The sequence below is a fragment of the Andrena cerasifolii genome, chromosome 15, assembly GCF_050908995.1.
Source record: "Andrena cerasifolii isolate SP2316 chromosome 15, iyAndCera1_principal, whole genome shotgun sequence".
NCBI classification, from domain to species: Eukaryota; Metazoa; Arthropoda; class Insecta; order Hymenoptera; family Andrenidae; genus Andrena; species Andrena cerasifolii.
Window position 1 is genome coordinate 3,992,741 of NC_135132.1, and position 18,287 is coordinate 4,011,027.

The window sequence follows — 18,287 nt, forward strand, 5'->3', positions numbered from 1 at the left end:
CAAAGGGGACCTAGCCTTCTATCTTTTTTACTTGTTTTACATAAAAAAAATACATTTGTTCAAATCGCATCTATTGGGAATCGATCTAGGGACCTTCGAATTCAGAAGTCAACGCTCTACGCGCACTACCACCGCATTGTACGGAGATGTATTAATTCCTAGCGTCTACTATAACCTATTTATCGAACGCAAATATCCCGAAAACAAACGACCAGTTGCACCCAAAAGGTGGGTGTTTCTTGAACGAGCCCACAATTTGATATATGTATGTATGACTTATTACAAAAACGCGTTTCCACTTCGGGGCCTCTCCTCGCCAGTGCTTTCCTGAATAAACTCGAGCTTGTTGAACTTAATCATCATGAATATGCAAATTCAAGGTTCGATATTTTGTTTATGCGTTCGGTGAAACGCATTTAATGCGCCAGTCTTAATGAGTATGGAAGGAAAGGGAATTAATGAAGACGGTCCCCTCAATGTACATTTATGTAAATGCCACGAGACAGGCAGACATCCGGCCATTTTCTGTGCAAAGAATTCAAGAGCTTATTTCCAAAGCAACTGGAATTCGATAAATACAGGGCTAAGAAACTCGCGATTCCTTTCCAACCATTTATTTTTATCGTGAAGCATGTATGCTGTTACTATTGTTCAGAAATTTAGCTCACAATACGCCATACTTAATTTAAAAGGGGGGGGGGGATTTATGGGCACAACGCAATGAAAAATACACTTATATGTACGAGATGTTTTGAGCATTGCAGGAGGATATAGAACGGATTGAAAATAAATTACTGTATGCTGAATAATCAAAACGTGATACTCATCTTATTTTAAAATTATTTTTGTAGCAAATTTTTGTGACAAAAATTCTACTGAATACGAATGTAGATGCATATTTGTCTTAAATAATTAGAAAATAATAGTTATGTAAGGGACAAGTGATCAGCGAGTTTTAAACAGTATATTCAAACGCCGGACTATAACTGTATAGCTGTACTGTTAGGTAATAGTGAGGTCTCTAATGCGCATGATCAAACAGAATCTCGTAACCCAAGGTTCCTTCCAACTTCGTCCACAAGTCCCAATATTGCTTGGTACACCTATTTGCGTTTCATCCCCGTTTTGAACAATCATGTGCCCTCCAACTGCAATTCTCAGCCTTAAAGTAAAGCATACTTAAATTCACCTGTACATAGAGTGACAAAGTAAACAATCAAGTCTTACCAAATGACTCCATTTTCTTCACAGTTGATTTGCTTTGTAATTAGAAATAATAATTTTAAAAAATAATTTTTTTAGAATTTCATGTTCAAATATTAATATTATTATATATATTTTTTTTATTAATATTAGTGATTCACTTGTTAGCGTCAAAGTGGTTGGAATGGAATCAGGGCGGGTGGCCTTATGCTGTTCTGCCTTCGAGGGTTTTGCCCTTTGACGGTGGCAAGGCGATTCCTTACGCGTAGGGAAGGATTCCACATAAATTAATAAATAATAAGGAGGACCAATATGAAAAAAAATCTGTAAATTTCAAGATGCCTCCTTATAATCCAAAAGAGTTTAACTCAGTATTAACAATAGTTTTTTTAAAAAAAATTATTCATAAATATCAGTTATTTTTGGGGCAGCTACGCGAGAATCCCCGTTAATTCCCTACGTATGGCAACTCCGCTGAAAAACCACGCGGCACTTACCCCAAAATCCAAAACCTTGAATTGAGCGGCCTTCCTAAAGCTTTGTAAAATAAATATTAAACACTATAAAAATATTAGTTATATACACCGAATAATTCTACAAATAAGACTAATTGAAGCTCCTTATATTACAACTTGTGATATATACAGGGCGTTTCAAAATTATGGGCACAAACTTATCTCTTAATGGAATTCATAAAAGGGAATAAAATACTTTGACAAACATTATTGTCGCAAACTAAAGCTCCTTGAAATTTTCTGTTTCTTAGTAAAAGAGTTTTTTTAAAGACGTCCATTTTGTCTGTATAAAAAGAAAACAACGAGAATCTTCTGAAGTATAAGAAACAGTGAGAAACGTAGATTTACAATCTCCTAGACAAACTACGACTACGTGGAACAAATCGTCGTATAACTGAATATTTAAGCAAAATTAATTTATGAACAGGCTTGTTCTTTATTCAAAAATGTTTAAATATTCATTCTTTGACTTGAGAGGTACCGATCATTTTACGCCACCTGTAGTCATTCGAACCATTGGTTTATAATATAAAAAGCAATTAGTTGCTTAATATCTCGAGTTCCACTAAGAAGTTGATTTTCTATCTACAGTTTTGAAACACCTTGTAAATTCACAAGTACACCTTACGTAATTTCAATTACTGCAGTCTCCAAAATTAGCAAGTGCCTTCGCCTAATATTTTACAGATAGCATCAACGATTTATAGTCGTCCTGCAAAACTAAATAAAATCAAAGGCGAACATCTCGAACCATTCCTTTGTTAGGCGATGTCCTTGGAAGAATTCTCTCTTATTTAAGTAACGCTTCCACGTGCCTCGAGTACTGCTTAGACATCATTAGAAGATACTATGATGTCAATTAATTCAGAGCCTCTCAACATCCACGATATTTATGCTAATGTGGGCAAATAAAGGCTGGCGATGCACATAGAGGACATATTGGTCAAAGAAGTATTAAGTATTCACGAATCAGTTGCGATTTTGAATTAATGCCAGGCATACGAGGGTTCTAGCTGCATTTTTGTTCGTGGTACAATAATTACTTAGAGATTAACGCTGCTTCTGAAATATCGAGGACTTGCAGAACAAGTTGCATTTAATTGTAAATACGAGTTAAAAATATATTGTTTGATTCACGTTCAGTCAGGGTTTATAATGAGAATCATTTTTTTTGCTTCATAAAGGGTGCAGTCACTGAATACTTGAATGGGAAATAATTCAGTTATGGTACCTACTCCCAAATATTTTCATGAAACTGCTCACTGAGACTGTAGTCCAACTCGAGATGATAAATACACTTTATTTAAACGAAAAAGTAAAAAAAGAAAATCAATAATAACGATACATAATTATTGCACAAAAATAGTGTGCAAAGTGACCTTATAGTAATTCAAATACTACCAAGGGAAGATCCCGAACCCGGAAACTCAAAAAATCTGAAATTTTGTCAAAATATAGAGGATTTCCTCCTGATTACAACGCATTTTTTCTGCCCAAATTCACAATAAGGGGGTGAAATTAAATCCCTGAAAAATCGGCTAATTTTCAGATTTAATTAAATAACTCGCAATCTGTAAGATTTAGAAAAAAGGTTTCCAGACAAAAGTTACTTCTTCTAATTAGGTCTATCATTTGGTAAGTTACAGTTCTTACAGTGCGCAAGTTATAGCGCAAAATCGAAAAATAGCCGGAGCTTAAGGGGCCGATTTCACCCCCTTAGGGTGAATTTGGGCAGCAAACAAAAATTGCGATGTAATCATGAGGAAATCCCCTACACATTCACAAAGCTTCAGAATTTTTGGAATTTCCGGGTTCGGGACCTTTCCATGTAGGACATGATACAGGCGTTAAAATAAACACCAATTTATTAACCAAGCCCCGTAGTTAATAAATTGTCTTCAGTTAACGCTTTCGGCGTTGAGATTAAAACAGCGCACGCACTGTGCAGAAGTCTTTCATTCGCATTTGCTGGTCATACTTATGGAACGCCTATAGGCGTTTCCCGCGGAGTACACGCACTGGCAATGCCACCCACAGGGTTAATATTATTCTTCATAGATGTGTAAGAACCTACCATCGACAAGAAATTGAAAAGTTTTCAACTATTTCCTGGATGATAATTCCAGATTATCTGTCAACAGCTAGGCGGCCCGGATAGCGATATCGACTTAAGCACAAAACAGATCGCCAACATAAACGACGTCTGCGACAGCATGAAACAGCAGCTTCTGATCCTGGTCGAATGGGCCAAGTACATACCCGCTTTCAGCGAGCTGACCCTCGACGATCAGGTCGCACTCCTGAGGGCACACGCCGGCGAGCATCTCCTTCTGGGCGTTGCCAGGCGCAGCATGCAGCTGAAGGATGTCCTTCTCCTCGGTAACAACTGCATCATCACGAAGAACTGTCCTGGTACGTTGGGCTGTTGGCCTTGTCTTGGCTGCATTTTATTGTTTCTTTGTTTTGGGGGTGTTGGCTAGATGTTTGTTTGGTGTGATGGGGGAAAATGTAGACTGTATGCTGGGGACAATGTTGACTCTGCAGAGTGGTTTGTAACAATATGGTTGTGATGGTTGAAATGGATCGCTGGGAAGATCAAGGGATATCGAATGACGCCATTTTGGTCCTCGAAATCATTGTCAGATGGAAACGCATAAAAAGGGGAATTCAAAGGTCTTAATTTCGAATTTGGTGGCGAAGAAAATGATAGCAAATATCGCAAATATAATATCTTTGAGGACATGTGTCACCAAATATTTTTTCCGCCACTTATCAAAGGAACATAGTAGAAAGGAACATATTTGCTTGAGTTTCAAGGATATCATTTTCACACCTTTTGAGGGTACTTATAGCCCTGATAGCCAGATCTGGCAGCAGAATCTGACGTCAGAACTGCAGCAGTCTGTGTCCGCATTTGGCTGCGTTCTGATGTGCAGAGCCTGAGGTGCAGTGCCTGATGTCAGATGGACAGCAGATCGACAGCAGATTTCGCCGTCTGCTAGGCACAGCAACAGCGCCATCTGTAGGCAATTGCTTGGTAATTCTGGATCTCAGATAGCGCTGTTGCTGTGCCTAGCAGACGGCGAAATCTGCTGTCGATCTGCTGTCGATCTGCTGTCCATCTGACATCAGGCACTGCACCTCAGGCTCTGCACATCAGAACGCACCCAAATGCGGACACAGACTGCTGCAGTTCTGACGTCAGATTCTGCTGCCAGATCTGGCTATCAGGGTATAGTATAGTTATACCTTCAAGGGAACACCGCGAACCCTTACTCACCGATTGGAACGCAACTTGATAGGATTATAGAGTGACTCGAGACAGGAACAATGGTGCGCTCAATCGCCCCTTAAGGGTGTGAAAACTAACCTCAAAGTCAAATGGCACTTTCACTTTTTCACGTATAACTCCTAAAGTACAAGAGAAAGAAAAAAATGCTTCAAACAAAAGTTTAATGGTGCATTAAACGCTGCAAATCTGCGTTCACAAAATTTTGAAAAAAGTTTTTTTTTTGGTCAGGTATTTATTTTTTGAAACTTTTTTCAAAATTTTGTTAACGCAAGTTTGCAGCGCTTAGTGTACCATTAAACTTTCGTTTGAAAATTTTTCTTCTGTCTCTTATACTTTAGAAGTTATACGCGAAAAAGTGGGAGTGCCTATTTGACTTTGAGGTTAGTTTTCACACCCTTAGAGGGTGATTAGGCACGAATGAAGCATACCGCTGTTCTTGTCTTGCGTCACTCTATAAACTCACAAAGTTGCGTTCCAATCGGTGAGTAAGGGTTCGCGGTGCTCCCTTCTTAGCCATAGTGAGGTCTCCGATGCGCATGTCCAAACAGAAGATGGGCAAGTGGGTGGAGCCATCAGTGCCGTCTATTCCATACCGCAAACTATATCGGGAAGATTAGTGTTAATAAAAGTAATCCCGAACAGAGTTGCCAGACAATTCCCTACGCGTAAGCGAACTCCAAGACAGGACTTCGCATCGACCTATATATGTACACTAATACGTCTTGCGTACATCGTCACTACCACAAATATACCGTTATTGGTGTAGGTGTTCCCCCTCTACGTCACGTTTTCCCTAAGCCGCCATTAATTCCCTAGGCATGGCTACTCTGTTCCTGACGCCCTAGAGACGTTGACGGTGGCGCCCTCAGAGTGATGAGGACTAATTAATGGGACTAGACATTGCTTTCTTTGTTTTATATTCTTCTTGCTTCCCGGTTATTGCGTTCCATTGCTTTTGGAACCACGTTTCTTTTATATACTATTCTAAGTAAACATATACCTTTATACAGTAACAAAAAACTGTAAAAGTTTCTTCCCATTAATTAGATTCGAGATTATATAGCGAATCATCTAGTGCTGACGGTCATACACCGCTGAAAAACTTCTTTAGTTCCCACAAACACCGACAGATGTCTCTGGCGCGCATGCTCAAACACAATATAAGGCACTGGCAAAGTCGACCGCCAAATTTCGAATGCCATCATCGCTATTCTCACAGAATTTACGCGTTCCATCCACTTCTACATCTTTCCTTTGCGCATGCGTATTGGATACCTCACTACGGCCTGATATACCTAAACATACCTATCCCGCCAGTGGCGGATTCAGGAGCCTTTCTTGGGGGGTGGGGAGAGGCAAATATGTAAAAGTATATAAGTACATTTTTTAACTTTCTTTTACAAAATTCAAAATGTGCTTGTAATTTAAATTTTAATATCTCTATCTGATACTATAGCCTAAATAATTAAATTCACATTAATTATTATTTGTACAGAATAATACACACTGTCATATTATTTTTTCTCTTTTATTAATCTTGAGGGGGATTCGCCACTGACCCCAATTTCTTTTTCAAGAATTTACTATAATTTCCTTCCGTAATGTGGTTTAAATTACGAACTTTGAGGTTGTTTTTGGAGTTGTTCCCATCTGATTTTTTGGAGAAGAATGATACTTATAATTGTTTCTAACAATTGCAACATGTTCCTTCATTCGAAAGGAATTTACAGACATCATATTATCCTTTTCTTAAGGATACACTTTGGTAGACAAGTTTCTGTGAATTAACTCAGCATCGTTCGCAATGATACTAACTCTGTCGTCAAATTTATTGTTTAAAGGGTTTCACTGGGAATTAAGCTTCGGGGGTTTTGTGCACTCATTAGAAAAATAATTAGTCTTTTACAATTAGACTCACTTCTTCCATTGTGAATCACACTAGCCAAAACCTCTAGCTTTATATGCATACAGGGTGTCCCAAAAGTTTTTGCGTATTTTGGTAAAATAGTGTGAAATTTAAACAAATTTCCTTATGACACTTTTATACGTATTTCCTTCCATGGGGATTTTTCAATAATCCTGAATAGGATTTATTTTGTACATTTGTTGTTAACATTGCCGGAAAAAGCGGAATTTATGTCCCCTTCTCTGAATTAAATTTTTTTGAGTTTGAATTGTGTAAGTATTATGAAAAAATAAATATTTAAAGTACAGCTGCAGTTACCCTTCGAAATTAGCGATTATTGGAGAAATTTGTCCAAGGCATATAATTATTTCGTTCGCCAGTGTTATCGGGCGTAATTATCACGGCAAAATATTTTTTAAAAGAAATCTTGATAGAACATGAAACAGCTGAAAATATTTTCGATCGTAATATAGATTACACCACAGTATTATTTCATCCTTCCACGGCACTGATAGATAAGATTTCAGAAGATTAAAAATAATAAAATGTAGGTACGCAAGCACGAAACGACTACGTTTATATAAAGAATCTTAATAAAATTGTCTCATCTGTGTTCCTAAATTTGACAGCATAAAAATAATTTCCAAAAGATTTTTAAAAAAAATTCAATTCATAAATCATTTTCCATCCAAGTTTAACGTTTCACATATCAATCCTCTGTATGTTTAATTCTAATTTAAAATTCATACAATCGTTTAAATAATTCGAGAAGTTAATCGCATTGATTATTAATATCATTCCAACAATTTTACAACCATATTTTCAATATTTTTTTATGTTATTAGTTATTAATTGAATTCTTTAAAACAATTTTTAATATTTTGTGTGCTTCAAATTTGGAGCATTGTACAGTAACTAGTCACTGTATATATAATTTTCTGTGCAATGAAAAATTTATGTAATATTCCTTGAAGAAAAGTGTTAAATTTCTTGCCCACAATTTTGCACGTAACGAAAGTGCACAAAGTCGTAATTTAAATCTGCATAGACCACCTTTTATATATTCTTTTAATCACACCTGTATATAAATAACCATAAAATTAGTAGAGATAAATCCGATCTTGTCAGATCGTGATATAATTAAAAATTGTGTCTACTTTCTAGTACACGCCTTAAACTTATGATAACTTCTTAATCCCAGCAAAAGTAATTTTATCACAAATGATTACATCGTCGATAATTTATTTCCAGCCATTAGATTGTTGTGCATAAAATGAGTTTTGTCAATTAAATATTAAAGACAATCAAACTAATTTCTACAAATCTTTTTATAATTTTGCTAAGGATTAAGTATCGTTGTTGTTTCGGTTTGATAATAAAATCGTTAAAAAATATAAAGTCTTCTCGCAGCTTTTTAATAATCTGAAAATAATAATCCGAATGCTTCTAAAAATGAAAATATATTAACCGAAGATCAAAGTTGTATTCGATAACTAGTTATTTATTTCCCACTCAAAATATTTTTTATCTTACTTTTTATTTGCATGGCTGTCCTTTTAAATAAAATTCTAAATAATATTTGAAATTTTGTATCAAACCACCCGAAGAAAAAACTGTCTTTCCCACAATTATTCTGAGTCATATATCCCTTGCAGAATTATTATTTAATTCATATTTCCTGTTTATTTTCCACGGAATCTTCCACCGAAGTGATAAAGTACTCAATACCGAAAACATTTATCAAGAAATCTAGCATCGACAGTAACCTCGAGATTGAAAAGCAGCTTTTAAATCCTCATTCATCGAAAGCAAAGTTTTAGTGCAAAATGAGTAACATTATTCGAAACTGAAAATCCCCCAGAATTGAAGCAATCAAAAATTGTATTCAATAGCAAAGACTATCGAGGAAAAAATATTAATACAAATTACGATTAAATATATTCCCTACAATTGCATGCCAATATAAAGCATCATTGGTGGACATATATATTACACTTTAAGCTGCAAATAAAGACGTTATTTTCGTGGCGATAAAATTTTATAGTTGCTTCAACATATCTGTCAGCTAAATGATTTAACATTTGAATGCTAGCTCGTTCAAAGAGGAAACAAATTTGTAATTCGAAGTTCCCTTCTTAAATTGCAAATTTACGTAAACAGGTATGGCATACTTATGAGGAGCAATATGGGTGAGTGATTAACAGTGTGCATGCGTAAAATGTTTAAAACTGGCTAACATTATTTTTCGTTTATTTCGGTTTCAACCACAAAAGTTTGGCTGTTTATTTTTATTAATCACGACTTGTTTCATTGGACTTATACATCAAAGTGGGACTTTACTCGGTGCATAATAGAAGCAAGCACGTTGTCCCTTATACTTTCGTTGAATTTTTGTGGAGGACATTTGTGTTTATAATGTTCAGGGTGAGGCACTGTAAAACGAGACAATCGATCAATGGAAAATAATTTTATAACGTGGAAGGTAATTTTTCTTAGCGATCTTAATTAGTCCCTGTTGTCAGACATTTTATTAAGTCTATCTGAACTAAATTATTAATATCAATATTTTATATCATAAGGTTCCAAATGTTTTTCAAATACTTGCAGAAAATCCTGTATTAAATCTTTGGAAATTATTCTCTGTGGTATATATGACTACGTTGTGTTGTAGGACTTGTAGTTGCATTCCCATCAGAATTAATATTAATACAAAATAAATTTTTATATACATTATATTATGGATGCATACAGGGTGACTCAAGTAACTTTGCACAGTTAATATCTTGAGAACCCCTGGATCAATTTGTAACATTATGGCTTTGAATTTCATGGTTTTCTTGGGTCTTTAAATCCACGGCGTGAGTGATTCCGAAGCACCCCTTTAGAAGGTTAAAGAATTTTAACCCTTCGTGGTCACACCTTTTTATGATCACAAGTTGGTCACACGGGGTTCACTGTACCCAGGGCTGGCGGAACAAGGGCGCACCTAAATCACCCTACCGGTCGTAATTTTTCAGAAAATTTGACGATTCTTTTTTTAAATTCTTCGAAATTAAATCTTCCATCGATCTGTCCGGCCGAAATTTTGAATTTCGTCGCTGGTTTTTTTTATATTTAGCGAATTATACAGCACTTTTCGAAGATTAGCATCTGTGGGCTTTTTTGGCCGCCTGTTCCGAATTTAATGTCAGATTTTCGAAATTAAAGGTGGCGAGTCCAATATGTTGAAGCAAAATTTCTGAAAATGAGCTTATTCGGAAGAAACATAGTGCGTCTAGATTTTCTAGATGAAGATCAAATTTTTTATTTGTACCACAGATCTAATACTGTAGATTAAATTGCAAAATTTAAAATGGCGGATAGGCATTCGTATTTTGACAAATTGTTACGCATCTCATAAATGTGTACGTGATTTTGCATATTTAAGCCTATTCGTCTGTGTTCATACGAGTTCTTGTAGTTGACTTTTCGGATTCAATATTGATGAGCAAGATTTTTAATGTTTGATATTTTTAGAAAGCCATATTCACTTGACATTTTATCTCGGTTGCCTTTAGGAATCCGATTTTATTATGTGCAATCTTGTTTGAGAAGCAGAATTTGTGCTTCTGGAAGCAAGTCTCTGATTTTTTGTTTATGTACGTGTTTAAAAATATCAAACATTAAAAATACTGCTCATCAATATTCAGTCAGAAAAGTCAACTATATTCGGCATATTGGATTCACCACCTTCAATTTCGAAAGTCTGACTTGAAATTCGGAACAGGCGGCCAAAAAAGCCCACAGGTGCTAATCTTCGAAAAGTGCTGTATAATCCGCTAAATATAAAAAAATCAGCAACGAAATTCAATTTTTCGGCCGGACAGATCGATGGAGAATTTAATTGCGAAGAATTTAAAAAAAAAATCGTCAAGTTTTCTGAAAAATTACGAACTGTAGGGTGATTCGAACAAAAGATGTCACTATGTACCACTGTGGGGCGCCAGCCGAAGGGGGCGCTAAAGAACTATATCGGACACTTAATAATAAAGGAATCCAACTCCCACATAAACAAAACGTAAATGTAATTATTCTTTTATTGTACCTCGTAAAGACAAAACATATTAAATAGAAAACGGGTGCAAAAATTTGGGGGCGCCAAAAATTTTCATGCATAAGGGCGCCAACCATCCTCGCGCCGGCCCTGACTGCACCCCAGCGTCATTTTTCGAGTTACCGTTTTCGTATTTCTGAATCTATTAATTTTTCAGTGATAATTGTACGTTCGTAATACTTATACCACCATGGTCTAATAGTCTCTTTCTAGAAATGTAAATTTTGATGTGATAAAATTTATAGTTGAAACTGGGCGATTTTCCACGGTTGTGGGGAAAAAAAGCAATTTTTTAAATTTTTAAAAAAAAAATTTCTTGCGATAAATCCCCTTTGGAAGTCGTAAGCACGCGATATTTTAACTGGAAAATTATTCTCGGGGTGCAATACACCCCGCGTGACCACGAGGGGTTAATATTTCAAAATTTCAATCCCACTGTTTACCACTTTAAACGAAGTTCTCCGAACTCTGAGACGAGATTCGCGTTACAACACAACAAGAAGATCAACGGACTTGTCACATGGCAGCAAGAAACTTATCACGTGCTGATAAATGGTGGTGGGGAGAAGGGGAGTATTGACCTTGAAAACGATAATAAATATAATACTTAAAATAGTATTGTGTCCCAACAGGTCATCTAAATAAAAGAACCTATCTTCTAAAGTATCGCTAAGAAAATCACCCAAGTAAATTCCAAAACTGAAAAAAAAAGTAAGTTCATTAGTAAAGGCAATCGACGAAGTCAAAAGCATTTACCTAGTAGAATTATTTTCCGCAATAAGAAATTGATTTCGTCAGAGGAATCCAATGATTTCTAGTATTAAGAAGATCGACAGTCTCGTTGAATAAGTTGCACGAACGTATTGGGGAGTAGCTAGTAGACTGAGTCCGGCCTTCACGTTGCGATTGCAGTAGCATGGCTGCAATAGTGGGTTTATTCAACTGGTTATTGGTTTCAGCGGCTTTTAATACCACGTATCTCATCCGGGCTCAGTCGATTGGTAGTAAGGCTCGATGGGAACGGTTTAACCGCCGTTATCAGTCATATCTTTGTCCGCAGAGGGTCGCAACCAGGACCTGGACATCAGCAAGGTCGGTGTCAGGGTGATGGACGAGTTGGTGAAGCCTCTGAACGAGGTGCAAATCGACGACACCGAATTCGCTTGCCTCAAAGCCATCGTCTTTTTTGATCCCAGTAAGTTTCCTCGCATGTGTCTCAGTTTATCGTGACCGCTATTGGGTCAGGTCAAAGGGAGAATCAACGGGCAGGGGTGGTGGTGGAAATTTGAGAAGACAGTATTAAATAAACATAAAATGATTTGCAACTTCGTTATGTAATAAATAAACGGACCAATAGATTAACTATATTATTAATCATTTTAATACAATAATATTTTATTTCCATCATCGTTGTTCAAAAGAACGAATGATGCTAGTAAATGTGACGAATAAGTATCTTAAATGAAACATGATAGAAAATATTTTATTTCAATGATTATTTGTATAAAACTGTTGCTTAGCCTTGTAATAGAATTCGAAATGTAGGTAATCGTGTTCCAGCAGCAGTTTTGTTTTAGTGTTAGAATCGCGTAGTTGCAGTCAAACAAAAATACTCGTGGTGCGTTTCAACCCATCACTACTTCTACTGAACAACGCCACTTTTTGAGCATGCAAAGTGTCAAGTAAGGGAATAAGTGCAAGGGGAGCTTTTTTAGTGGGACGCCTCTCACGTAGATTCCTCCATTGGCCTTATGATAGATTTTGAAAATTTTGAAAATTAGCAGTAATAAAGTATTTGTGGCTTTCATTGTCTGGATCGTTGCAGTTGATACAATTGATGATATCGATTGTGAACCATAATTTTTTTTTTAAAAAAAGTACTCATGTCTTAAGGTTTCGTCAACATTAAAGTTAACTTCTAATTAGAATAGGTATTGGTTACGTAAGCTTTACCTATAGTGACGTTTGAAATTCTAAAATTATTATGAAAAGAAATTTCGTATTCTTGTATTTTCTTATGAAATTTCAAATTGTCTTGAATATAAAATATTCCGTTCCGTTTATTTGGGTGATGTAATATTTATTTAATTAAAATACTTATGAGTAGAGGTATATTAAGCTATAGTGGGATACAACAGGCGAAGTTAAGATGAGTTTTGAGCACGAATGAGTTATACGGAAGTTTTCTCTTAAACTTAAGAAATGCAATGGATATTATCGAAAAAAACAAAGAAAATATTTTCCTTCAATAACTTTGTTATATGTTGATATTATAAGCAAGTAAACCAGCACTGGAATAATGAAAAATAAAAATTACACGCAGAAGTGAGGTAGCGAATTAAACAATCAAGCGAGTAATTAAGTTGGGCCTCCGTTTGTGGATATTCGTGTCTGGGGATCGATTATCTTAGACGATCTGGTTTCGCGATCTGCAGCCGAAGGGGACGAAGAATTTGCGTGTCATTCGACGAAGATTTGCCGGGCACGCGAGAACGATTGCCTCAATGAGATTTAATTGATCATCGGCGCGGTCATCGCCGCCATGTCGATGAAAATTGCAAACGATCGGGTACTCGCTGCTTTTTTTATTTTACCCCCCTGCTGGTTCCTCCATTTCAAAATTGTCAAATTTTAAGAAGCATAAAATACCACAGTTCGAAACTGAATGAAGAAGTCATAAAGTACTCGGTGTATTTGATTCAAAATAAAAGTACAGGCTGTCCAAAAAGATTGGGGCCTATATGCACCATACGAGAAAACTCGGATTAAGCGAAACTCGGATTATCAAGACTCCGCTGTAATACCGTATAAACGTAGTAATTACTCCCCAGACTATCTGTAATTCTAAAAAAAAATTTAACTCTTCAGATTCCCAAAAATCTGAAATTTTAGAGCAATGTACCTCAAGTGATGCTAATAACGTTACTATTTTTTGATTCGGCATTAAAACGGTCCTAAGGGTGAAATCACGCCCTCAAAGAAATTGTAAGTTTTCATATTAATATCGTAAGAGATATCGAAAAAAAGTTCAATTCAAAGTTTTGAATAAGACTACCCTTAATTATACACAATTTGCGACCGACTTGCCAAGTTGAATCGCGATTCAAATTACATGCAATTAAAAGTAGACTAAATGAGGTCGTATTCAGTTATCATTGAGGAAACTTCCCCAATCTATTAATAGCACTCCTATGAATATTTAATGCAAAATGTGAACATCTAGACATTTACTGATATGAGTAGATGACTCATCCTGTATGCCGAGTTTATCGCTCTCGGTTGCACGTGTGCGAGGGGCTTTCGTTTGATATACGCGAAGAAAATGCGATGGGGGATTTATCCCGTGCATATATCAAAGGTGAACATGATTCTTTAGCGAGGGTGAAGATCGTTCCTACAGCGAAGATGAAAATGGTTCTTATATCGAGAGCGAAAGTCGTTCTTATAGCGAGGATGAAAATTGTTTCTATAGCGATAGGGATACTCCTTTCTGTAGCGAGAGCGAAACTTATTCTTATAGCGAGGATGAAAATGGTTCTTATATCGAGAGCGAAACTCGTTCTTATAGTGAGAGCGAAACTCGTTCTTATAGCGAGAGCGAAACTCGTTCTTATATCGAGAGCGAAAGTCGTTCTTATAGCGAGGATGAAAATGGTTCTTATATCGAGAGCGAAACTCGTTCTTATAGCGAGAGCGAAACTCGTTCTTATAGCGAGAGCGAAACTCGTTCTTATATCGAGAGCGAAAGTCGTTCTTATAGCGAGGATGAAAATTGTTTCTATAGCGATAGTGATACTCTTTTCTATAGCGAGAGCGAAACTCGTTCTTATATCGAGAGCGAAAGTCGTTCTTATAGCGAGGATGAAAATTGTTTCTATAGCGATAGTGATACTATTTTCTATAGCGAGAGCAAAACTTATTCTTATAGCGAGGATGAAAATGGTTCTTATATCGAGAGCGAAAGTCGTTCTTATAGCGAGGGTGAAAATTGTTTCTATAGCGATAGTGATACTCTTTTCTATAGCGAGAGCGAAACTCGTTCTTATATCGAGAGCGAAAGTCGTTCTTATAGCGAGGATGAAAATTGTTTCTATAGCGATAGTGATACTATTTTCTATAGCGAGAGCAAAACTTATTCTTATAGCGAGGATGAAAATGGTTCTTATATCGAGAGCGAAAGTCGTTCTTATAGCGAGGGTGAAAATTGTTTCTATAGCGATAGTGATACTATTTTCTATAGCGAGAACAAAACTTATTCTTATAGCGAGGATGAAAATGGTTCTTATATCGAGAGCGAAAGTCGTTCTTATAGCGAGGATGAAAATTGTTTTTATAGCGATAGTGACACTCTTCTCTATAGAGAGAGAGCGAAACTTATTCTTATAGCGAGGATGAAAATGGTTCTTATATCCAGAGCGAAACTCGTTCTTATAGCGAGAATGAAAATTGTTTCTAAAGCGATAGTGATACTCTTTTCTATATTGAGAGCGAAACTCGTTCTTATGTCGAGAGCATGGGTATACTATACATATTCTACTATAACTTGCTATATAGTTCTTATAGCAAGGGTATACTATATAACCTACAACTTAAAATCGTCCACGTCCTTTCTGCCAACAGATGCAAAAGGCCTGAGCGAGCCGCAGCGAATCAAGCAACTCCGTTACCAGATCCAGATCAACCTGGAGGATTATATTAGCGACCGACAGTACGACAGCCGCGGTCGATTCGGCGAGATCCTCCTGACCCTACCAGCTCTGCAGTCCATCTCCTGGCAGATGATCGAGCAGATCCAGTTCGTCAGACTCTTTGGTGTCGCGCACATCGACAACCTGCTACAAGAGATGCTCCTAGGCGGCGCCACGGCGGAAGTAAACGGCACTGTAACGCCGATACCGATCTCAAACGCTCCTGGCAGTTACGTGAGCAGCAACGAAAGTCCAAGTAGTCCTTTGACGCCAGCCAACGCGCCCCCACTGAGTCCCCAGGATCACATGCTAGCTGGCGGGAGTCCTGTTATGATCCTGAGGGATCTCACGCCGATTCAGAGCCAAGAAGACGTGACCAGCGTGGCCGGATTCAGGATGTTCAAGCAGGAGCCCAGTCTCGAGAGTGAGTCCACCTTTTAAGAATTCTTTTAAGGAATCTTCATGGACAGTTGGAAGATCTTCTGGCTAGAATGCCACTTGCTGTTCACCTAGACGATTGTTGGCAAGTATAATCTGCGAGTTTGACGTACTTACGACGGGAATTTGAAGGTGTGAAAGGATCTTGAAAGATTCAGGAGGTACGAGAGAAGTCAGGGGGCTCCTGTTACGGATCGAAGAGTCTGTAAAGTTTTTGGGGGACAATAGTGGAATCTTAAAGGAGTTTTGTAGTTTGTTTGAAGATGAAGTGCCATAGAATCTGCTCAACGAAGTTGCTCCCACCTCTGCCTTAAGAATTTTACAACCCAGGGGAGTTTGTCATCTTAAATTGTTCCTGAGGAAAAATTATTTCATTAGAAACGGAAGGAGTGCACACGATCCTTGAGAAACTTGCAGATGACTTCGACGACTTCCACAGGACAAAATAGAGAACACCGAAGGTCTAAGGTAATAAAGTATGTGTCACAACTGATTGTGAACCAGGATCTTTCCAGATTTTGAACCTGGATCCTTCAAACTACGTTGGACTAAGTTTGAGATTTTGAAAGGAAGGAAGACTTTGAAAGGTTTTTAAAAATGTCCAGGAAGGGTGGAACGTCGTAATAGTGAAAGCGTCTTGTTAAAGTTTTTATAACGTGGATTGAAGGAATTTACATTATTTTGAAAGTGATTGGTGCTACGCTGGAGCAAGGACTGCAAGGAATCGTGCAGAACTTAAATTCACAAACATTAAGAAATATTAAAAAGTTTTGAAGATATTAAAAGAATCCTGTGTAAGTTTTGTGGAGTGTACAAGATTCTTCAAAGTGACATTATCCGTTGATAATTAATTCTTGAATAATTCTTGAATAATTTCAAGAAGTCGTAAAGATAAGATGGAATTATAGAAGGTACTGAAGAGATGGTGATTTCCGTGACTTAAGTAAATCACAGAATTTCTTGAAGATATATAAAGGTAGTTGATGATTTTGAGAACTGTCTTCAAATATTATCAGAGATCTTGAATTATATCACGGGATTTTCGAATTTTTTAAAGATCACGCAGTAGAGGTTAATTTCTGAACTTACTTCAAGTTTATAACGAAAAATTTGGTGATTTATAGTGATCTTTATAAATAATTCTGCGGTGCAGGTACAAGTCACTCGAACATTTGTAACATGCTGTAATAATTTTTTTTTTTTTTTAATATTGCAACTTTGGGAACAGTTTTTAAGACCAGAGTCCACCTGGTTTGCGTGTTAAAAGTAAAATTTCAAATGGTTTTTATTGTATCTCATGGCAAAATTCGCAAAAAATATAGCTAAGTTACAACGAAATCAACTGGCCGCTTGAAGCCACGCCCACTTTTAAGCCAGTAATAGACGGAGTGGGGAGCGTACGGTATGGTGGGGATAGCTCCTCCCCAGTGGTCTCGAGCGGTCAGTTGATTTTGTTCGAGCTATAGCCATCACAGAAGTGCTGTACTCGATTTCCGATTTCAGAGTGAAAGTCGTGCTCAATCGATTGCTCAATTAATCCTTAATTACCTTAATCGTAAGGTCAAATCAAAATCGGTCGACCAACAAAAGCGTTTTATCACCGCGAAGTCAGTTTACAATTAAATAAAGTCGTTAATTTTCAACTTTCTCTTTTCTTTGCATAATGTTCAGCGACTGTAATGTTAGTAGAGGGAATGAACAATTAGTGTGTAGAATAGTCTACGAATCTTAAAAAGGAAATATAAAAAAATAAAGCCTTGTGATTGTTCACGTTCGTTTAATTAAGAAATATTCAATGGTTTTTCGTTATTTTTTTTAAAGAAATTTATCATTTTCAAATAAACTATAATATTATAGTAATTTCGTATTTAATCAAATGTAATATTTTCTAATTCTAAACTTGGACCTTCGTCAGAAATAATTTTTCATTTAATTTGCATCTTATACGCTCATAAACGACCGACCTCTGAACACACCAATAATAATTAGCGTTAATTGTTACATACGTAGGAAGTAAGTGCATTGTTATTTATACAAAGGGTTAATTAATTATATTATTTATAATATATTCCTACAGAGAATATTTTTGTTACCGCAATAAACAACTTGTTACACCTGTTATACAAAATATACATTGTATTATACAGAAACA

At 36.6% G+C, this 18,287-nt stretch overlaps 1 protein-coding gene across 3 annotated transcripts in view; it reads left to right on the top strand.

The window, feature by feature from the left end:
- Nucleotides 1-17,951, top strand: part of Hnf4 (Hepatocyte nuclear factor 4) — a 94,934-nt gene extending 76,983 nt beyond the window's left edge. For 2 of the 3 annotated variants that reach the window (XM_076828250.1, XM_076828253.1), the window contains exons 5-7: nucleotides 3,860-4,130; nucleotides 12,052-12,204; nucleotides 15,630-17,951. In XM_076828250.1, the coding sequence (XP_076684365.1) occupies nucleotides 3,860-4,130; nucleotides 12,052-12,204; nucleotides 15,630-16,138 (933 nt within the window). In that variant the 3' untranslated portion in view covers nucleotides 16,139-17,951. The remainder of the gene's footprint in view (nucleotides 1-3,859; nucleotides 4,131-12,051; nucleotides 12,205-15,629) is intronic. The other variant, XM_076828251.1, reaches the window with a different exon arrangement.
- Nucleotides 17,952-18,287: the final 336 nt, after the last annotated feature.